This window comes from Dermochelys coriacea, chromosome 3, assembly GCF_009764565.3.
Source record: "Dermochelys coriacea isolate rDerCor1 chromosome 3, rDerCor1.pri.v4, whole genome shotgun sequence".
Taxonomy (NCBI): domain Eukaryota; kingdom Metazoa; phylum Chordata; order Testudines; family Dermochelyidae; genus Dermochelys; species Dermochelys coriacea.
Genome location: NC_050070.1, coordinates 179022340 through 179046116, shown reverse-complemented (window position 1 = coordinate 179046116; position 23777 = coordinate 179022340). Strand labels below are relative to the sequence as shown.

The window sequence follows — 23777 nt, the reverse complement described above, 5'->3', positions numbered from 1 at the left end:
AATTATGTCTGCCAAATACCTGTTTGTGAATTTCACACCATTCTTCTGGGTATCTAAGATTTTATATTTTGCGTTGTTCCGGAGGACTTTTTCTTCCCGGCAGGTAATTCGGAAGTAATGTCCTAACTGTGAATTGGAGTCCAGTTTGATGTTCTTGCCAGCTTCCAAGCCTTTTCAATAGGAGGAAGGTGGGGAAAGAAAAGAGAAATGAATGATTTCACCATTAGAAATACACATCACCATATTATCCCTATTCTCTGAATACTGCCTGTCAGCTGGGTTGCCTTTAAATGATACTGGGCACACCATGTTTAATGTTCTTGTTTTTGGTGCTACAGATAGGAAATTTCTGAGCTTTATTCGGAAATGTATTGCTCACCTCCACCATTAATTCAGTAAACCATCAAATGGCACATTTATCTAACTCAAAGCTCCATCCTGCTGCTGGATACAAAATAAGCATCACATCATAGAATCATAGGACTGGAAGGGATCTCAAGAGGTCTTTGAGTCCAGTCCCCTGCACTCATGGCAGGACTAAGTATTATTTAGACCATCCCTGACAGGTGTTTGTCCAACCTGCTCTTAAAAATTCCCCAAAGATGGAGATTCCACAACCTCCCAAGGCAAATTATTCCAGCGCTTAACCACCCTGACAGTCAGGAAGTTTTTCCCTAATGTCCAACCTAAACCTCCCTGGCTGCAATTTAAGCCCATTGCTTCTTGTCCTATCCTCAGCAATTAAGAACAATAATTTTTCTCACTCCTCCTTCTCCCTCCATATTCAGCTAAAACTTAATATGATGTGTACAAAGCAAATTACAAGTATTGTCTATATAACTATCAATATAGAACAGCAGTTCTCAAGCTGTGGGTCGGGAACCCATTTGAATGGGGTTGCCAGGGCTGGCTTAGACATGCTGGGGCCTGGTGCTGAAGCCGAAGTCTGAGCCTCACTGCCTGAGGCCAAAGCCGAAGCCTGAGGGCTTCAGCACTAGGTGGTGGGGCTCAGGTTACAGGCCCCCTGCCTAGGACTGAAGCCCTTGGGTTTTGGCTTTGCACCCTCTCCGCCCAAGGGGGTGGGGCTCAGGCGGGCTCAGACTTCAGTTCCCCCTCATAGGGTTCTGTAGTAATTTTTGTTCTCGGAAAGGGGTCACAGTGCAATGAAGTTTGAGAACTCCTCATACAGAGCTACGCTCATTTGTATTAAAAGAACTGCTTATCTCAATTGATACATGCTTCTGGAGGTGGAAACCCCAGTTCCAGTCCTATCAAGTCTTTTACTCCCTTTCATCCAGATATTTTGTTTAGAAGCACAAAGTAAAAACAAGTTTGGTTTACTTGTGTCCCAAAAACCAATCAAAGTAGCCAGAAATAAGTTTAGCACCATTTTTGAAAAACAACAAACTAAGCAGACTTTCATTCACTCAAGTAGTCAACTAACTAGATGATTTATAAAGAAAAACTGAATATTCTGATAGCAGTGTGTGTGTAGGGTACATCTGGAACCTCCAGAAGAAGAAGAAAAAGCAAGGACACATGAGCAAAACCATGATGTAAATATAAAACTAATTTAGATTAATTTATTTTGTCAGTTTCTTACCACTTTATTTTCATTAAAAGAGATCATGTAAATTACTGATCAATGTGAGATTTGCATTGACTGTACCACACAAGAAATTGTAGTCTTTAAATGTTTAATTCTGCTTAATAGAATTCTGTATTCCATTTTATATGCACCTTCATACCACAGAAATGGGCATTTCCAGAATGCCCACCCATAAGAATATTTGAATACACATTCCCCAAGGGTCTCAATAAAAATAAAATCAGAGGAGAAGGCTAGACACAGTTACAGTAAATAAATTCTGTACAACCCTGTAATAGGTATGCAGCAACTGGGTAAACATTCTGAAACACCATCTTTCACAAAAAGCAATTTGGACATAAAGCTGCTTGTTACTCTCCACGTACCATACTAAATAACACCATTAAAATCATCCAGCAGTCTAATAATTAAATAATTAAACTAAAGATAAAAATACCTTACTCTTATATGGTCAGTAGATCTCAAAGCACTTTATAAAGAAAGTATTAAAGGGAGTTTTACCCCACTATACCTAATTCTCTGGCTGCAGTCTTTAGAAGAGACTGCATGCTCTCCTCTAGTTTGTTCATCTTCTCTCTCAACTCTGTCAGGTTAGGATCAAAAGAAGCCTTCACAAGGAATTCATGATTTTCCACCTACAAAAAGAAGAATGAGAATAAATATAACCATTTTGCTGCTGCATACATTTGTTATGCAGAAATTCAATGTCTTTACATTAGTCATTTAGTTTGATTTGGTTTAATAGTTTTTGTTCAACATTTCATAATTCAGTATTGTTTGTGTCAGATTATATTCGTAGCTGGTGAGAGTTTAGCTGAATCACATACAAAGCCTGGTAGCGCTCCCCATCTGGCTGGACACTCTGCAGGCTGCTGTGTTTGAAGCTCACCTCACTGGGTCCCATGTACTCTAAGCTTTTTGAATCTAAACAGATTCCAAGCATTATCCCGTGCTAGAGAGTCCCTCCTGAGACCTGGCACCCTGTGCTTCAACTGCCTAGCCCCTGGGACTAGTATTGTCTCATCAGATTTCCCCATAGCTTAAATACACCCTTTTCCTAGAACTCCAGCCTCATGGGAACTCTGGGTTTACAGTTCTCTCTTTAGGGATATGTAGTGTTCCGCATTTTCAGTTTTTACCTATTTTCACAGAAAAATTACCCGTTTTTTTAATTAAAGGAATTTGATTTTTACTGATTTACACCTGTTTATCAATCCACTCTTTTTTGTCAGGTACTTATTTTTGTTAAACACTGCTTGTGTCATCCTGCAGCTCTGTGATTCAAGCAGTTCCAACATAATACATAGAACACACACAAAGTGGTGGCTGGAAAAATCAAACAAACAATATTAATACTGTACTACAATAGGCTCACTGCTTGGCTATTTTTTTGTATCCATTTAGCGCAGTACTGAATTCAAACAAGAAATCCTCCACAGATAAAGATAAGGTAAAAAGGTAAACACGCGGCAAACACACAAATCTATGCCTGAATACCAACAAGAAAATCAGTGCTTAGAAATTTTCAAGAAAAGTAAAGACAGGAACGAAGAGAATGCATTGCACTGCAAGTACTACAGCACTGAGGTCAGCGCTCACACTGACAGAATAAAAGGAGCCTGTTGAAAGCAAGAGACCCAAGAAGCTTAAAGAAGAAAGTGAGCTTTCAAAGATCCAAGATCAAAGATCCATTTAGTCAGCTTACTCTCTCTGACCTTGGCTGGTCCTGCAGTTAAACAGGACCACCCACTACAAAAGCATGCACATTTCTCTCTCCTTACCTAACAATAGTGCTCAAGCAAAACTACTGGATAGGTAGCCTACACTATCCTGACTATAGTTTTTCCACCCCCAGATCTGAAAGCTGTGCACCGAGAAAGCTTTCCTGCATGGAACTTGGTGAAAAAAAATCCTGCATCTGGATTGACTATCACCTGCCTGACATATCAAGAAGACTGATCCATTCACCTACAAGAACGGCAGCCACATCACAGAAACTAATTTCACACAGACCAAACAGCTACGAAGAGCTAGATTCTCATTCCCCGCCAACTAGGACTACACACAGACTCACAAATTAAAGGTTGAAAGACTTCCATGTTCCATTTCAAACCAAATCCAGTTTCCCCCTTCTGCTCCAAAGCCAGTAATCACAAAAAGGCAAAACATGAAAATAAGTTTTACCGTTTATATCCATAGACACCTAGAAGAGTGTATCCCAGTTTGCACTGCTTCCAGTAAGAGTCTGTAGGAGCCAGCAAATTGATTGCCTACTCCAGCTCCTGTAAACGGATCTATTATCACCTGTGCCACTTTCAAGTATTTGAAGACTATACTCAACTAGTCTATCCTTCACTAGCAGATGCTGAAACAGAACTATTACATTTGACCACATTCTCCAAGGTAAGCTGATTAAGCTAATATTTAATGTTTTATAAACCTTAACTGTGAAAATTGAACTGACTAGATGATGCAGCTTATTAACAAACACACACAAAGGAGTTCCTAAACTATTTGGTAAAAAACCCAACCAAACAAGCAAAAAAACCAATCAATCACATCTGCCATTCCGGATAAAACTTTTCAGAATAATAAAATAATCATTCTATTATCCCAAAATAGAACACTGGAGAGTTTAAACTTTATTTTTTTTTACAAAAATTGTAGCCCTAACTGTATTTAGAAAAGTTGCCCAACACAGAAGCTATTCTCTTCTCCTTCACCAAGTCTCTCTTCATTCTACGTGCAGCTGCCAGTCTGGTGTGAGAAATTTTAGAAAGAACATGTGGAATTGTGAATCCCAATAGTTTTCAGACATTAAAATGCTTTTTTATGGCAACATTCTGCCATATGACTATGGAACCTAGGAAAACACTGAAGGACTGGATTTATTCTCTCCTGGGCTTCCCATAAGAGCACGAATAAAAGGCAGCCACCATCACCGTGCACACATTTTCAGCTTTAAGAACACATCAATATTTTTTTCATTGCTGAAATGGATACTGAATTCTAAAATAAAGGATTATTTATTCCAATATAGCCAAATGTCAACTTGGCTTCAGAGATTAAGGAGTACAAACATGCAGTTAGTTTCAATGGAATCTGCCATAACAGATCAAAGATTTCGATCACCATTCCGGGCATGGAACAATAAATGAACAACAGTCATGAATGGACAGATGGCTGTAGCAAACAGACCAGGGCATTCCCTTAGACCATCTTCTGCTTTTGCATACTGGGCTACCCACATTTGCCATCCTTGCCTGTCAACTGCCCTTCTCTCCAAATCTTCCCATTTCATGTTGAGGTGCTTGATGTTGTTCAGAACTGTTCTTTCCATGTTATTCACAGTTTTCCTCTCTTTCTTCTTGCGTTTTCTGGCTTCCATTCAAGGGCAGTATTTGGTAAGCGCTTTTTCCATTTTCAGCACATGTCCCAGCCACTGATGTCTTTTGTAGATTTGTGAGAGGGTGCCTTGTCCAGTAATTTTTCTGACTTCATTTGTCTTCCTATCTCTATACGTTATTCCCAATATTCTTCTCAGACATTTGCGATGAAATGCATCCAGCTTTTGCATATCTTTCTTGGTAAGTTGCTATGTCTCACTGCTATATGTTGTGATGGTGATAACAATTGCTTTGTACACATTCAGTTTTGTCTTGAGGGAGATGTTTTTGAGTTGCCAGATGTTTGAGTCTTCCAAATGCAGCATTTGCCTTCCAGTTTCTTCTCATTTCCTCGGAACTAGTACCATATTGGCTGATGGTACTTCCAAGATACGTAAAATTGTCCACCTTCTCCAGTTTCTCCTCTTCAATTATGATTTCTGTCCCTGTAGTCCCCATTAATATGGACTTTACATTTATATGCATTGTATCTCAAACCTATCTTCTCCATTACTTCTTTTACTTGGTTTGTGCATTTTTGTAGTCCGTCGGCATCTTCACTGATAAGAGCGATGTCGTCAGCAAAGTCTAGATCAAATAGCCATGAATTGTTCCATTTTATGCCATATATATATCACTGTCACATTGTTTTAATCCATGTACATTCACTTACCAGGGCATTAGACTGAATACAAATCTCCTAACTCAGTGTTGACTAAACAAGAGAAGAACTAACTAGCCCCCTCCCATCTCACCCCCCCACACCCTACCCAAAAAAGCCCTTTTTTCAGCTTCCCAAGATTTAGTTCTCAGGACTGCTGGTGTGTATTAATAAACACTCTGAGACATTTGGCTATGTTAAAAATGTACATGGGTGGATAATAAATAAGCTATGGCTCAAATGCTGCAAACACTTAAGCAGGTGCATATATTTACCATTACTAATTGAAATCTATTCCATTAGGACCCCTCTAGGCAATGATGTAGTCTAATACACTTTTTGTACATGTCAAAGAGTCAAGAGTGTCAAGCCTATGGAAAAAAGTGATAACTAATCAAATACAGGAATGGAAAAAAAGTTATCCAGTTACCAATATTTATTACAGCTATTTAAGTGAGTAAGTCATTATTGGGACTGCAAATATATCTGCTGCTTTTCAAATAGTGTTCTTTGATACCTGCCCCAGAAAGCTTACTCTGAATGGATTACTGATGCAACTTGGTTGCTATGACACCTTGTAATTCCATCATACCTTATTCTCTATTAGACTCAGCCATTATAGTTAAATCCTATAAAAATCTAACAAAATGCAAAGCCGGAAGATATAAATTTTAATGCTCATACTGAGGAAAGGTTACTGTTCCAGTACAACTACAGCTGGCAAATCAACAACCGTTTTAATTAACTCCTATGACTTGAAAACAAATCCCACATAGTGCATTTTATAAGGTGCCACTAAAAATATCCAATTCATTATTTTGTTTAGCAGAAGTGCAATAAAAACATTTACATCAAGTTGGAACGTGATTTGAAGGGTAAGAGCTTAGCACAGTTGTTGCAAAAGAACAGAAGATGTCCCAAGGCATAAACCTAAATCAACAGATGGTCTCCGACTAGCGTAAGGTTATAAATCTCTATTAGCATATATTGTAAATTCTAGGATTTTTGTCAGTCATTGACCCGTCTTCCTTTAAACAAAAAGTGAAAGCCAATTAAGCTATACCACCAAAACGGCACACAGATGAAAAAAACCCTGACTAAATCTTGGGTGCTTGGGGGGGAGGGGCAGAACAGGGGAGGTGCCATGGTGCTGGGCAGCAGCATGCAGCCTGGGACCCCCACTGCTGCTGGGGGGGGCGGTGTTTAGCGGGGCTGGCAGGCTCCCTACTTGGCTCCGCACAGCTTCCCGGAAGTGGCGACATGTCCCTCGGCTCCTAGGTGGAGACGCAGCCAGGGAACTCTGCATGCTGCCTCCATCCTGAGTGCTGGTTCCGCAGCTCCCATTGGCCAGGAACCACAGCCAATGGGAGTTGCAGGGGTAGCGGCAGCACACAGAGCTGCCTAGCCACACCTCTACCTAGGAGCCGGAGGACATGTTGCTGCTACCATGGAGCCCCCGCCCCCCCCAAGGTAAGCAGTGCTTGGAGCCCCCACCACCTCCCCAACCTCCTGCCCCAGCCCTGAGCCCCCCTCACCCAAACTCCTGCTGCTGGGGGTGAGGGAAGTGTGCGGGCCCGAGACTGCCCGAGCAGCAGCTGGTGCAGCAGGCCTAAGGGCTTCCTGAGCTGCTCAGGCGGCACCCGGGTCAGCCACACCGGCCTCTGCAGAAGTCCTGGAGGTCCCAGAAAGTCATGGAATCTGTGACTTCCGTGACAGACTCGCAGCCTTAATTATCAGTAATAAAAAGTTTTCCTGAAATGACTGAAAAAATATAGTGTGAACAGAATATTAATATAAAGTACTAACCACCTAGGGAAATTAGTGACATCTATGAATCATGTTTGCTATTTTACACTTCAAAAATTACTGTTATAGAAATGCATAGGACCTATTTTAGTGAAAGGATATCACGATGTCAACTCTGAATTTTCAGGACTGTTGAACGTAGTCTACAATAATCAATTGTGAATATTGCCACTTACTTTTGGAAACAGACCAAAAGGTCAGGGTTTTCTCTCTCAGAATCAGAAGTGTTGGGTTGGAAGAGACTTAGAGAAGCCCTCACATCCAGCCCCCTGCACTGAAGCAGGACCAACTAAATGTATACCAACCCCGACAAGTGTTTGTCTAACCTGTTCTTAAAACACTTCACTAATGGAGATTCTACAAGCTCCCTTGGAAGCATATTCCAGAACTTAACTACACTTACAGTTAGAAAGTTTTTCTTAATGTCCAACTTAAATCTTGCTTGCTGCAGACTAAGGCCAATATTTCTTGTACTACCTTCAGTGAACATAGAGAACAATTGATCACCAAACTATTAGTAATAGCCCTTAACATATTTGAAGACTTATCAAGTCCCCGCCACTCAGTCTTTTTTTCTGAAGACTAAACATGTTCACTTTTCTGAACCTTACCTCATAGTATTTGAAAAACTGACCTTTTTTTAAAATCATTTTTGTTGCTCTCCTCGGGATTCTTTCCAGTTTGACTGCATTTTTCCTGAAGTATGGAGCTCAGAATTGGACACAGTACTCCAGCTGAGGACAATTGTGTCCTGTGTCTTACATACAACATTCCTGTTAACGTATTCCAGAATATAAGCCTTTTTGGCAACAGCATCACGCTTGACTCATTTATTTTGTGATTCATTGCAATACCCAGATCCTCTCCTGTAGTACTACCATCTAGCTAGTTATTCTCTATTTTGTAATTGTGCATTTGATTTTTCCTTCCTAAGTGAAGTACTTTGCACTCGTCTTTATTGAATTGCATCTTTCAAGTCTTCCTCAGTGATCTGACATAAAGTAGAAAGTTTTGCCAAAAATCTTAGACCTGTGATCTAAGGTATCTTACAATGAAGTTACGTAACAGTTTAACAAAAATTAATACAGGTTGTTGCTTTTTTCTTCATAAGAAAAAGCTTCTCTATGCTGGGAAGGAAAGTTAACTTTTATATCTGAATCAATTATTTCCCACAGAGGCAACATATTAGCGATGCACATTTGATTCAATCAAATAATGCTACATGTACTTGACATTACAGCAGTAGAGAAAAGTATCATGAATATGCACTGGTCACATGCTAGAATTACGAGTCCTGGAACAGGTTCACTGACAGCACCAAAACCATGGGATTTAGAAACACTTCACAAGTGCCAATTAGTGGTTCTACACAAGTCTCTGTGGAAAAACAGTTTCAGAAGGTAGTTATTTATATGTCCATCCAGGGACAAGTGACTTAAGAAATGCAGAACAATTGTTATTGACAATTATTGGTCAGTAAACAGATGTAGAAGTCGCACAGTATTCAGGCTACAGGACAAACCGATATTTAATACCATTTAGGAAAATTTCATTGGCCTCCTCAGAAAGTCAGAATTGCAAAGATCTTTAAAGCCAAATGTGTGGCAGAAACTTGTTAACTTCCTTCTTTTGCTTATACAGTTGCTCAAGAGGTGATAATCTTACTGCAATTTTGATATTAGTGAATGAACTGTACATTTCCAATATACCCAAGAATAGAAGGTAAAATATATTTAGGATATAGAGGTGGAATACAAAACATTAACCAATGTTGCAACACAGGGCATACAGCCAAAGAGAAATGGGACATCCCTAAATTAGTGGGGTGTGGAAGTATGAATAAGGAAAAAGGGGTTGGAAACCGTATACAACCTTAATAGAGTAACTCAGGATAAAAGATATTGCCTAACCTATGTGCTGGGGTGGAAGTGGGGATGGGGGAACGCACCAGGAGACACTAGGACAACCACTACAGACAATGAGGAGAAAGTAACGACTGACACTCTGGGGTTCCTCGGCAGGAGATGTGAGCGATAGCAGTCATAGGGCTAAACACTTTGCATTGTTTCTATCTGCTGTCATATTTCAGTGCTTGTGGCACTATTTAGCTGCATAACAAAATTATTAATAAAACAGTTGGGTAGTTATTTGTGAATGTTTCTGATGTTACTGTCATGTGTTCTTGCAGTCTTTCATTGTCATGATATGGATAATCTTCCTGATGTTGTGGGCATAAAGAGACCAAACATTTGCTGGACACTGCAGTCTGAAAGACTGATCATTAAATTGTAAATCAACACAGTTCCTGCACTGCTAATTTTACGTTTTACGTTTACATAAAAGACATATCCCATTACTAGAGTAAAACATTTGCTTTATTTATTATTTGTATTACCATAGTGCCTTTGGACCCTAGTCATGAACCAGGACCCCACTGTGCCATGTTGTGCAAACACAATGGTCCCTGCCCCAAGGGACTTATAATCTAAGTATAAGACATGAGACAGAGTGGCACAGGCAGGGGCATACAAGAAACAGTAGTGGTCAGCATGATAGGCATTGGTCTCTGCACAACAGGAGCCTAGCCACTGTCAAGTTTTTTTGCAGACATGACAATACTTTTTTGCAGGCAAGAGTTTTGAGGAGGAATTAGAAGGTGCATAAGGAGATACCATGGCAGATGTTTTCAGGGAGAACCTACCAAACATGAGGGGCAGCATGGGCGAAAGCAAGATGTTTGACTGAAAATTTAACAAGTGAGCAACGGAAGCTGGCATCATCGGCAGATTGGAGGCAAGCGTTGGCCACCTGATAGTGAATGAGAAATGGTAGGTAAGATGGGGTCTGTCTGAAGGGCCTTGAAAATGAATACAAGCAGTTAACCTAAAACGTAAATGTAAATCAACATAGTTCCTGCACTGCTAATTTTAAGCAGCAAATTACATATGAATTTCAACTAAGCTATAACAAGCAACTTCCACATGATATATTTAAAATATAAACCAATGTACTCAACTTAAGCATATTTAATAGATATGGAGCAGAACTTATTACATTGTGTGCTTTTTCCAATTAAGCTTCATCTTAGAATTACATCACTGTAGCAAGGCTGCCAAAGCTCACAAGGTAAAAAAAGCTGCACTGCCTTTTCACAGCAAGGCAGTAGTAGTAAACTTTGCAAACTGAAAGTGTTAATTAAATTTCAGTAATTTCACTTTTATTACTACCACTTCCATGTGTCCACTAACTTTCAAATACTGCTCACTTTTTAAACAAAGAATTGCATTTATACAACTTAAGAATTCCACTTCTTATACTTACTCCAGGCATGTAAACATTTCAACTCAAGAGCTCGATTTTCTCCATTATTTCAAATAAATACTCATGTACAGACAAACCAGAATGTAGCAAGGATTTTCTCCAGAAAGTATGCATGAACTCCAATCTGCATAGCTACTTAAATGCTCATATCTTGTTTTCATGACATGCAATAAGATGAGGAAGGATGCAGCAATATGTCAACAGGGAATTTGCTACTCTGTTAGTCTACCTGTGATGGGATATATACCAGACACTCTTAGGCCCCGTGGCCCTGCCACACCCCACCCCAAAAAAGGCAGTGGAGAGGGTCCTCCAAGCTGCCTAGAGTGTTTGTGTGGGACAGACAATCGGGGCCAAACAGCCTAGTACAAGAAGAGCTACAGGGCCAGAGGCAGTTCAGTTCTGTGCTGGAGCTGTAGGAGCCTGGATGGTGTGTGGCTGGCTGATGGAGCTGCAGAACCCCAGACAGGGCAGTGCTTCCAGAAGCCGGGGAGAGCGAGAAGGAGCTGTGAGCTGGTTGCTGGGACTCCATTATGACAAGGCTTTGAAATAAGGGTGAAGACATCATGGAGCTGCGCAGAAGTGGCCCAGGGAATTAGAGAAGCCATGCAATGTAGTTAAAGGGACACGGCAGACGGCTGCGATCTACAGGGTCCCTGGGCTGGGACCCGGACTAGTGGGCAGGCCCGGGTCCCTCCCGCACCTTCCATTAGCCACTGGGGAGAATTGGCCTGGACACTGAGGCACCTCAGAGGAGGAACTGAACTATAGTGGCCCAGCTGGAGAGCTGTAGTCAAGAAGCCCCAGAGGGCGAAGACACTGTCTCCAGGGAGGGATCCCTGGGGCACTGCTCTATCCCAGAGCAGGGACAGAGAGAGAGAGAGCGCGCGAGCGCGCGCAGGCACACACACTTGGCCAATGGGGTGCACATAAGAGGTGAGTGCACCCCACTAAACTACCTTAAAATAAATGACTGGAAAAAAGTTTCATAAGAGCAATGGTATCTTCAGAAAAGCTACTGCATTGTTAAATGGCTCAAAAGAAGTCAGAATATTTTACCCAATAGCACAAACACCAGAAATGAGACAGTACCCTCTTCCAGACATGTCCTCACATACAACATTCCACAAGAGTCCATAAGAGTTATGAATATTAATAGATTCATAGACTAAGGCCAGAAGAGACCATGATCATCATTTAGTCTGACCTCCTGCACACTGAAGGCCACAGAACCTTACCCAACTGCTCCTATAATAGACCCATAACCTCTGGCTGAGTTACTGAAGTCCTCAAATCATGATTTAAAGACTTAAGTTACAGAGAATCCACCATTTACACTAATTTAAACCTCAAGTGACACCATGGTCCATGCTGCAGAGGAAGACTAAAAACTGCCAGGGTGTCTGCCAATCTGATCTAGGGGGAAATTCCTTTCCAACCCCAAATATGGTGATCAGTTAAACTCTGAGCATGAGGGCAAGACCTACCAGCTAGACAACAGGGAGAGAATTCTCTTAACAGTAACTCATCCCATCACCAGCCACTGGAGATATTTGCTGCTAGAAGTCATGCATCAGCTATATGCCATTGTAGGCAGCCTCATCATAACATCCCCTCCATAAACTTATCAGTCTCCATCCTGAAGTCAGTTAGGTTTTTTGCCCCACTGCTCCTCTTGGTAGGGTCTTCCAGAAGTTCACTCCTCTGAGGGTTACAAACCTTTGTCTAATTTCAAGACTAAACTTGCTGATGGCCAGTTTATATGCATTTGTTCTTGTGTCCACACTGGCACTTAACTTAAATAATTCCTCTCCTCCCCCCCTAGTATTTATCTCTCTGATGTATTTATAGAGTAATCGTATGTCCCCTCAGCCTTCTTTTGGTTAAGCTAAAAAAGCCAAGCTCTTTGAATCTTCTCTCATAAAATAGATTTTCTGTTCCTTTGATCATCCTAGTGGCCCTTCTCTGCACCTCTTCCAGTTTGAATACATCTTTCTTAAAAATGGAGACCAGAACTGCACACAGTATTCTAGATGAGGTCTCACCAGTACCTTGTATAATGGCACTAACACTCCCCTGTCTCTACTGGAAATATTTTGCATACATCCTAGGACTGCATTAGCCTTTTTCACAACCACATCACACTGGCAGCTCAGTCATCCTGTGATCAACCAATACTAGATCTTTCTCCTCCTCCTGTCTCTTCCAACTGACAGCAAAACTTCTTGTTGTTAGTCCTTAAGTGCATGACCTTGCACTTTTGCAGTACTAAATTTCATCCCATTTCTCCAGTTTTCAAGGATGTCAAATCTTCTTGCATGATATTCCGGTCCTCCTCTGTACTGGCAATGCCTCCCAACTTTGTATCATCTGCAAATTTTATTAGTACTCTCCCACTTTTTGTGCCAGGGTCATTAATAAAATGTTAAATAAGTTTGGTCTCAAGACTGATCCCTGAAGAACTCCACTAGTAACTTCCCTCCAGCCTGACAGTTCACCTTTCAGTATGACCTGTTGTAGTCTCCCCTTTAACCAGTTCCTTATCCACCTTTCAATTCTCATATTAATCCCCATCTTCTCCAATTTAAATAATTTCCCATGTGGAACTGTATCAAATGTGTTATTGAAATCCAGGTAGATTAGATCTATTGCATTTTCTTTGTCTAAAAAATCAATTCTCTTCTCGAAAAAGGAGATCAGGCTGGTCTTGCATGATTCTACCTTTTGTAAAACCATGTTGTATTTTATCCCAATTACCATTTACGTCTTTGTCCTTAGCTATTTTCTCTTTCAAAATTTGTTCCAATACACAAAGTACAAATTCAGTTACTCTCTCCCATACTAGCCTTGGTACTTTGAATACCAGAGGTGAATTTTCAAAGCATTTCAGGGGATTTAGACAAAATCCCCCATTAATTTGAATGACAAATTTCAAATTTCTTACATAGTTTTGAAAATCTCAACCTCAGTATTTAGGATAGGCTCCGATGTGCAAGCATGTATTTATTATTTGTAGCACCTAGAAGCCCAATTTATGGACAAGGACTCTACTGTGCCAGAAGAGCTTACAATCTAAGTAACTTGTAATACTATCAACAGAAGATTTAGGTAGCTTTATTTTAGAGAAATTGCACATCTAAAACCCTAACAAATGCTAAATCAGTAGCAGGAATCTGAATGTAAAGCATCAGAATAGCTCTAATCATCCAAAGTAGCATCTATACACAATTTAGCAGAAGAATACATCTTCGGTGGGATGGGGGGGGGAGGGGGGCAGAAATTAAGCACTAGTTCAGGAAGCAGAGAAACATCTTTCTATAACTATTTAAAGGAACATATATGGATCAGATAGGGTGACCTAAAATCTATTTAATCATGTTTACAATTTCAAATCCCTCTAATATATCTAATTTGGGAAGTAACCAACCACTGCCTCTGAATAAGCTGCTGGAAACTTGAACAGGGAACTAAAAATAAGTAAACTAGCTTCAGTTTGGAAAGTTACAGTACCACCGCAAAATATAAAAAAAAAACAAATAAAATGAAAGCGTAGGAAGATTTACTGGCAATCTGCCACATAAGAGTATAGAGAAACAGCTGTGTAAACTTGTCTAAAACAGACTTTATATAATCAGCTATTATACTTCAAAAAGGTTCTTGTACAGCTTGCTCAAGTGTGCCATGTTACCTGGCTGGAGTAGTTACCCCTGGAAATATTCTCATCTACATGAATTTAGGGTGAAAGTATTTTTAAAATGGAAAAAAATAAATTTCTAACTTTTTTAAATTGATCTTTACACTCTTGCTGGCTATTGCTCTGAGGATGAGAAGCAATGCTGCAGGCTTTGGATTTCAAGCAAGCAAGCACATTCATGCAATAAAGTGGTTTATTTAAACATTTTATATTCTATTTCCAAAACCCCAATTTGCAATTCTTCCAGCATTTTCCTATTTGAGTTCAATGAAAAACCTCTACGTCATCTCCAGGGCCCTATCAATTTCACAGCCATGAAAAATTTATTACGTATTCCCTTCCCCATGAAATCCAATCTCCCAGTGCTACTGGGAGCGCCCCAGCCGGGAGTTCCTCGCTCCTAGTCAGTGCTGGGGAGGGACAGGACTTGTCCATCCCCTGCACAGCCGCTCTCTATGGGGAGTTCAGATCCACCTCCAGAGGCAGTGCAGAAGTGAAGCCAAGACTAGCAGCTAAGAGCCCCTGGAAGGGGTGCTCTCAGTAGCAAGGGGGAGATCAGATCCACCTCCACCTCCGGAAACCTCCTCCAGCTCCAGGAAGCTCTGGGGCTGCTGCCCAGCTGTGCAGGTACCCGGAGGCAGCCTGTGGAGGTACCTGGAGGTGGGTCTGATCTCCCCGCCCTGAAAGGGGCTGTGCAGGAGAAGAGCAAGTCCTGTCCCTCCCCAACCTGTGGGGACTAGCAGCTAGGAGCCTCTGGTTGGGACGCTCCCAGCAGCACATGGAAGATCAGACTCACCTCCACCTCCGGGAGCTTCCTCCAGCTGCAGGAAGCTCCTTAGCTGCTGCCTTCAGAGCCCAGCTGTGGCTGATGGCAGCACAGAAGTGAGGGTGGCAAGCCTGCGACCCCCCTAAAACAGCCTTGCAATTCCTGCATGATCCCTTTTTTGGGTCAGTACTCTCCCTCCCCCGGTTACTACATTGTGAAATTTCAGATGTGAAAATGTGAAATTAATCAATTTTCAAATCCTATGGCCATGAAATTGACCAGAATGGACCATGAATTTGGTAGGGCCCTACTCATTCCTTTTGAATTTAAAACAGTCAATGTCTTGCACTGCAATGATTCTCTCTGAGCTAAGGACAACTGGACAGAACTCCCTTCAGAGCTCAAAGTGACTGCTCCATCTTCTAGATGGGTGGCTACACAGTACAGCTGGTGCAAAAATTACTGTGAAAAATATTTATTAAAATGTTGACAATTTTCAACCAATTCTAGGGCAGAGTAACATGGAAACCTCAATCCTCTGTAGGGCTGAATGCCCTCTTTTACTCACTAGGGCCTTGTGAGACTGGCTGGATCTATGAATCTAACTGGCTTTGTGGCAATACCAGAAAGTTAACCCTAGGCACTGAGACTGCTTTCCATCCTTTTCAAGTCACCTGTGTAACCACCTTGTAACTCAGATTTAAATCTAACAGTTTGTCTACGTAAAAACTATCCAGTGCATTCCCATTCACAAGTCATTCTGCTCCCCAGCTATCAGAATCCAAACTCAAAAAATAACTTATATTTACACTCAGTAGGCTACTTGAATACCTAATTATAGCAACTTAAATGTTCTATAGCAAAAAATATTTGTGTAGATTACACATTAAATATGTTAATGCAAGAGTGAACCAAACCAGTATAGGTCAGCAAGATGCTGCATACTTTAAAGAAACTATCCCATACCTTTAAGGAGTCCGGTGGCACCTTAAAGACTAACAGATTTATTTGAGCATAAGCTTTTGTGGGTAAAAACCTAACTTCTGAGGTTTTTACCCATGAAAGCTTATGCTCAAATAAATCTGTTAGTTTTTAAGGTGCCACCGGACTCCTTGTTGTTTTTGTGGATACAGACTAACATGGCTGTCCCCTGATACTATCCCATACCTTGTTCATGTCTAAAGTTGTTTCTATCATTTCCTGAAACTTGGAGAAGTCAGAGTTGAGATCGTTGAGAGGCATTACAAATACTGCCAGCAACAACATCTGGTGTGCTCCTGTCAAAGAAAAAAATGTGATAGTCATTATTTCTCTAAATATTCAGTTGAACTTACCAGCCTGAAGCAAAATAGCACCAGTACGCAACTAAAGAGTTGTCAGTTTTCACTGAGATGTGACAACAGTTATTTCACAGACTGCTCTTACTTCAGAAATTCTTCCTATTTTTAAGCTTATCTGCCTCATTCCTTGGATGGAGACTAACCATTTGTCTCTCACTAGAGCAGTGGTTCTCAACCTACGGCCCGCTTGCGGCCCAATCAGCACATAGCTGCGGCCCATGCGACATCCCCAGGGCCATACAGGTAGAGAGTGTGTGTGTGTATATTATATATATATATATATATATATACACACACATACACACACACACACATAGTGTGGATGTGGCCCACGTAACAGACAGCTCCATCTGTGGCCCAAAGTGATCTAAATAAACTGCATTGAGTGCTGCATAGTATAGGTAACAAAGTGAACATCAGCCATCTCAATACCACCCAGTGTTGTTGGGGGATGCAGACATTTGGAAACTGCCTTCGCTGAGATTTTAACCTCTAAAGTTACCAATTTTTAAGATGTATTAATTGAAATCATTTGAAAACTTCTATTATCTTTGCCCCATGTGAATTGTTTGTACTAAAAATAAAATCCCACAAGTTAGGAAACTTCAGACATTATAAGTTGTAACTCAGACCTTGGGAATCACTGGGAAATATTGTTAAAATATCTCTTCTTCACCATTCTGCATCAGATCTTTACATCTGCTAATACTAATTTCAAATGGGAAGCCAATTCATTAAACATTAAAAACAACTGAATTGTAAAACATAACATCTATTTTTCTATATGCATGTCCCGTATACATGACCTAACACTGAATACAATAGTCATAAAAGATTCCACATCTCACACAAAAGTGTATAGAATTTTCAACGTATAAAATAATTCACAAGCAATGAAAAACAAAAAACACAAGACTCTAGAATTGTTAGCACTTGCAGACATTTATTGTTCTGTGAAACCAGCATATTTTCTGAGCTGCAGCTATACAATAGCCAACTGCAAACACTTCATATCAGTAAATAAATGTTTACATTTTTGCAACCATGAGGTATAATTTAATCACAGCAGCTAACATTACATCAGTACTACTAATAATATGAATTATCATAGAATTCTTCAAAATGAATCAAAGGTTGTAACACTGCAGCAGCTGATTAAGTATAGAATTATGAGGTTTACTTCTGAACATAATCTACACCTTTCATGTTCACAAGTAACCTCAATGCATTAAACACAGGGGCAGGCAAACTTTTCAGCCTGAGGGCCTCATCAGGTTTCCGAAATTGTATGGAGGGCCGGTTAGGGGAGGCTGTGCCTCCCCAAAGAGCCAGGTGTGGCCCGGCCCGGCCCCCACCCCCTATTCGACCCCCCCGCTTCTCGCCCCGACGGTCGCCCCAGGACTCCTGCCCCATCCAACCCCCCTGTTCCCTGTCCGCTGACCATCCCCAGAACCCCTGCCCCTGACTGCCCCCCTCCGCCCCATCCAACCCCTCCTCTGATTCCTGACTGCCCCCCCCATGACCCCTGCCCCATCCAACCACCCCTTCTCCCTGTCCCCTGACTGCCCCCCTCTCCTTCCTGACTGCCCCCATGGGATGACTGCCCCCACTCAACCCCCCTGTTCCCTGCCCTCTGACCGCCCCAACCCCTATCCACACTCCCTCCACCTGACCACCACCCCAAACTCCTCTGCCCTCTATCCAATGCACCTGCTTCCTTACCCCGCTGTCTGGAGCGCCGGTTGCTGGCGGCGCTGTAGCCTTGCCGCCCAGAGCAGCAGGACAGGCAGCCGTGCCGCCGGGCTGGAGCCAGCCACACCACTATGCAGCACAGAGCGCTGGGTCAGGCCACAGCTCCACAGCTTCTCTGCCCCAGGAGCTCGCAGCCATGCTGCCCAGAGCATTGCGCCGGCAGCGCAGTGAGCTGAGGCTGCAGGGGAGGGGGGAACAGTAGAAGAGGGGCCGGGGGCTAGCCTCCCGGGCTGGGAGCTCAGGGCCCAGGCAGGAGGGTCCCGCAGGCCGGATGTGGCCCGCAGGCCATAGTTTGCCCACCTCTGCATTAACATGTAAAGATAGTACTATGTATTGGCTATTACCAGAACTCCCCATTTCCTTACCAACCTATTTAGAGAAACCCTTGTCTCTTCCCCTCCATTTCACTTTCACACTCATGCCTCACCTCACCATTATTAACCACTGAGAAGTAACTGACTACTGCCTAAACGGTCTAGGTCTAGGACGTGTTTATCCACAATCATCCCTCCCCTATAATAGTACTGCAGTTGCCAACATCTGAAACACTTGATTGGAACACCCTCCATTTGAAAAAAAAAAAAAAAAAAAAGAGTGGGCTACTGGCTCTGTTTTGATGCCCTCTCTCTCAATTCTAGAATCAGGATTTTTTAAAAAAAATATTTATTTATTTTTAATTTTTTTTTAAGATATGAACCACAACCCATCTTTTTGTCCTCAGGTATCTGGAGAGGTAAATTATTTCATTTCCATAAAACTCAACACCACTCTCTCATCTCCTGATTTCTTTGGAACCATACTGGGGGGAAGAAACATATACACTTCTTCAGTGTTTGTCCCCTAGTTTGAACACTCTAGATCCCATTAGGTGTTGGACAGCTTTTAGCATAATGGAGTGCATCTAAGGATTTACTGATTTTGTGTACTGAATTGTATTTGATCCGTGACTTGGAGAGCTCCCTGGGAATTTTCTACAGAAATTATCTTCAAGACTTGCCTGAAGTTTCCCTTTTAATTCTCCTCCCTCCCCCAAACTGGTGCACAGTGCAGAACAGCAGCAGCAGCTCACTTCCAGTAAGGAAAAATGGGAACATATTCTCTGCACCTACTTCTGCCTATAATAGTGGCATGAACTGAGATAGTAGGCAGTGTCTTAGTGCACTCCAATCCCTGTTTTTTCTGCCTCCATGCATCTCCAGTGCTCAGTAGTGCAGGACTTGCAAAGAGAAAGCTATAACAGTCAGGCTCCTCAACCTGCAGGGGAACTTTTCTTAAAAGTTACTATTCCAAAAATATTCTCAGGCTCCAAAAGACTGCTGGACTGTAGCATCACAAAGCACATGCTGAAGCACGAAGGTGAACATCAGCAAAGTTCTCACCATTTTCTGTTAACTTAATGAGTTCTGCAGATCTTCACTGTCAGTATTCTGCTTAAAACATGCCAAAATTTTAAATTGTCTAAGTTTCAAACTGCTAGAATGCCATCCTAACCTTTTTCACAAATTTTTTTATTTAATAATGCACAAGTCTTTGAAGCAGTAGTAAATATTTGCTTCTTATACTTTTTAAAAAAGGAGTTAGACATTATGTAATCTAGGTGCCAAGTAGTGTTTAACACTTTTTTTTTAATTTAATATAAATACTCTCCCCCAACCCAGGCCAGCAAAGGCTAAAAAAATGCACAAGCTAGGGGACTAGACAGTTCAGGAGATCACTATCAGCATTACAGAGCCTTTCAATCCTAAATCATGAACTCCATTCTATATCAAGTACATTGTGACCTGTCATTTCCATCTGAAGGCTATTTAATGGGCTAAGCAAAATAAATTGTTGGTCTCAGTGCACATATGGCTACATCAAGTACCATCACTAACACAACTCTCACTGGCAGGCCAAGAATAGAATGGGCTCAGATTAAGCTATTCTGCCTTCAATCCTAGAGTTTCATAACTGACAGACGGAAAGCTGGGTTTTTTTGTTCTCTTTTTCTCTTCTGGATTTATTTTTGCTTGGTTTTTGATTTAAAAAATTGATCAATATCTGTTCCTGAGTAAAAGATTAAATCCTTTCATTAGCAGACTGCTGAAGCTGCCGAAACGGAAGACAGTCATTTTAAATCTAACTAGTCTCTGGAAAATAACTTTGAAGAACAAGGCAGGGGAGCACAGCAGAAAAGAGAAAAGAAATATGTACCAATAAATTGGAAGTATGAAGTGAGCTACTATTTTAGGTGTGGAGTTTAAAATTGTGGATTTGTGACATTGCAAAGTCACAAATTCCAGTCCACCCACAGTATGACTTATATGGAGGCAATTACGTTTCTCATTCCCAAGAGCTGAAGGAATATGAATTGTGATTAAAAAAAAAAATCTAGTATGCAAGAGAAAACTCCGAAGACAAACCTGAACTAATTTGGAAGAGGAGCTGCCACTAAGGAGGTGGCAGAGATTAGATAAATAGAGTCAAATAATTTCTCTTCTCTGAAAGTGACTCATCAGTTTTTCATGCACTGATTAACAGAGCTGGGGCATATACAGTGCAATAATCTCAGACATACCTGACTACTTGATAAATGATAGTAATTAATTTAAGTAGCAGTAAAAATTCACCTTCTTTAAAAGAATGAAGAAAGTTTAATGATACAACTTAAATAATGAATTTAGATGAGCATGTTTTCCAAAAGTCTAAATGCAAAAAATATATAATTTTACAATAAAAGTCAAATTTAAGATTAAGAAAATACTGGATTTCTTTTGCATATGAATCATATCAAAACAGATACTTTTAAAATTAGTTTAAATGAAAATTCATTTTCATTCTAGTTTCGTTACTTAAATCTAAGGCATAGTGATACAAGGCTTAAGACCCGGTGAACACTGAGTTTTCATATGCACACTCTTTATATCAGGGGTTCTCAAACTGGGGGTTGGTACCCCTCGGGAGTCGCGAGGTTATTACATGGGGGGGTCGCGAGCAGTCAGCCTCCACCCCAAACTCCGCTTTGCATCCAGCATTTCTAAAGGTGTTAAATATATTTAAAAAGTGCTTTTAATTGGGGGGGGTGTCGCACTCAGAGGATGACCCCTTTCAAATAGCAAGCAATACAAAAGTTTGCGAATCACTGCTTTATATGCATAACGCACCATGTTAATGAATCAGTGATAGAATCCGATAAAGTGAGCTGTAGCTCACGAAAGCTTATGCTCAAATAAATTTGTTAGTCTCTAAGGTGCCACAAATACTCCTTTTCTTTAAGTTTTATCAAGAAGCTCCAAATTAAACTCTTTGTCACAGTGTTGCATTTACAGCTTCATTTCAAAGGCCATTCATTTTATGACCCTATCAACATATTCTCTGCATGTAATTCCCATTGTTATTAAAGTAAGTAAGCTGTGCACATACAGAGGAAGAGAAGAATTGACCTATAACATCTCCAAAGGTGAAAAGGAAAGGAATTAAACCATTGCAACACCCACCTCTGCTCTCATCTTTTTAAATTAAACTACAGTTTCACGATTGCCACAATTTTCAATTTACTATAGCAAAAGGTTTTATTATACCTATTAACTCAAAATTAAAAATACTGCATTACTACACAGAAAGTTGAAAGGTAAGAGCACTTTGCATCTCAAATCTTGAAATATTAAGAAATTAAATTTTTTGCTGCTAGAAACAGCATTTATTATATAACTTACAAAATTCATAAAAGTAAGACCAGCAATATAAAGAAATCCTCCAGGGAAAAGTAGTCACTGATGCCAACTTAATGGTATGGTTGATATACTTCCCAAGAACCATTAATCAGGAAACAAAGTCCTGAAATGTGTCAGATTCTCAAACTTACCAGAAACTCTTTTGACATTCCATCTCTCAATGAGTTAAAAGCTTTTCCAGTCTCAATAAACAAATGGATAGGAAATAATAAGATCAAGACTGAATGACAACATCATAACAGAATTATACCTATCCGCAATCATTAGGCCCATACCAATATTTTTCACCAAGGGCAGGCAAGTAGTGAGAAAAATTAGAACAATGTCACCTACTACAAATGATTATTTAGGTATGCTGCAAATAAATGAAATATCCTATGGCTGTCACTCTCATATAAAACAATCAAACTTTTTGCACAATCATCTCAGGCATCGACACTCTTACAGCAGGATTATCTGGCTATTTGGACTCTCTCCTCAGACTCTACACTACCAGCACTCTTAGCTATCTTCGAGACACCATCGACTTCCTGAGGAAACTACAATGCATTGGAGATCTTCCTGAAAACAACGTTCTGGCCACTATGGATGCAGAAGTTCTTTACACCAATATTCCACATGAAGATGGACTACAAGCTGTCAGGAACAGTATCCTTGATGAGGCCACGGCACACCTGGTGGCTGAGCTTCGTGACTTTGTCCTCACCCACAACCATTTCAGATTTGGGGACAACTTATACCTTCAAGTCAGTGGCACTGCTATGGGTACCCGCATGGCCCCACAGTATGCCAACATTTTTATGGCTGACTTAGAACAACGCTTCCTCAGCTCTCGTCCCCTAATGCCCCTACTCTGCTTGCGCTACATTGAGGACATCTTCATCATCTGGACTCATGGAAAAGCCCTTGAGGAATTCCACCATGATTTCAACAATTTCCATCCCACCATCAACCTCAGCCTGGACCAGTCCACACAAGAGATCCACTTCCTGGACACTACAGTGTAAATAAGTGATGGCCACATAACCACCCCCCTATACTGGAAACCTACTGACTGCTATACTTACCTGCATGCCTCCAGCTTCCATCCAGGACACATCACAGGATCCACTGTCTACAGCCAAGCCCTAAAATACAACCAAATTTGCTCCAATCCCTCAGACAGAGACAAACACCTACAAGATCTTCATCAAGCATTCTTAAAACTATAATACCCACCTGGGGAAGTGAGGAAACAGATTGACAGAGCGAGACGGGTACCCAGAAATCACCTACTATAGGACAGGCCCAACAAGGAAAAACCACAGAACATCACTAGCCATCACGTACAGCCCCCAGCTAAAAACCTCTCCAGCACTTTATCAATGATTTACAAACTATCCTGGAAAATGATCCCTCACTCTTCCAGACCTTGGGAGGCAGGCCAGTCCTCGCTTACGGACAGCCCCCCAACCTGAAGCAAATACTCACCAGCAACTACACACCACACCACAGAAACACTAACCCAGGAACCAATCCCTGTAGCAAACCTCATTGCTTTCTCTGTCCTCATATCTCTTCTAGTGACACCATCATAGGACCCAACCACACCATCAGAGGCTCATTCACCTGCACATCTACTAATGTGATATATATACCAGCAATGCCCCTCTGCCATGTACACTGGCCAAACCAGACAGTCCCTACATAAAAGAATAAATGGACACAAATCAGACATCAGGAATGGTAA

At 41.1% G+C, this 23777-nt stretch overlaps 1 protein-coding gene across 3 annotated transcripts in view; it reads right to left on the bottom strand.

Annotated features, from left to right (window-relative positions):
* Positions 1-23777, bottom strand: part of MSH2 (mutS homolog 2) — a 94437-nt gene that overhangs the window by 22854 nt on the left and 47806 nt on the right. For all 3 annotated transcript variants that reach the window (XM_043511901.1, XM_043511902.1, XM_038396906.2), the window contains exons 8-10: positions 16411-16520; positions 2121-2244; positions 20-170 (exon numbers count right to left, since the gene is read on the bottom strand). In XM_043511901.1, coding sequence (XP_043367836.1) covers positions 20-170; positions 2121-2244; positions 16411-16520 — 385 coding nt within the window. The remainder of the gene's footprint in view (positions 1-19; positions 171-2120; positions 2245-16410; positions 16521-23777) is intronic.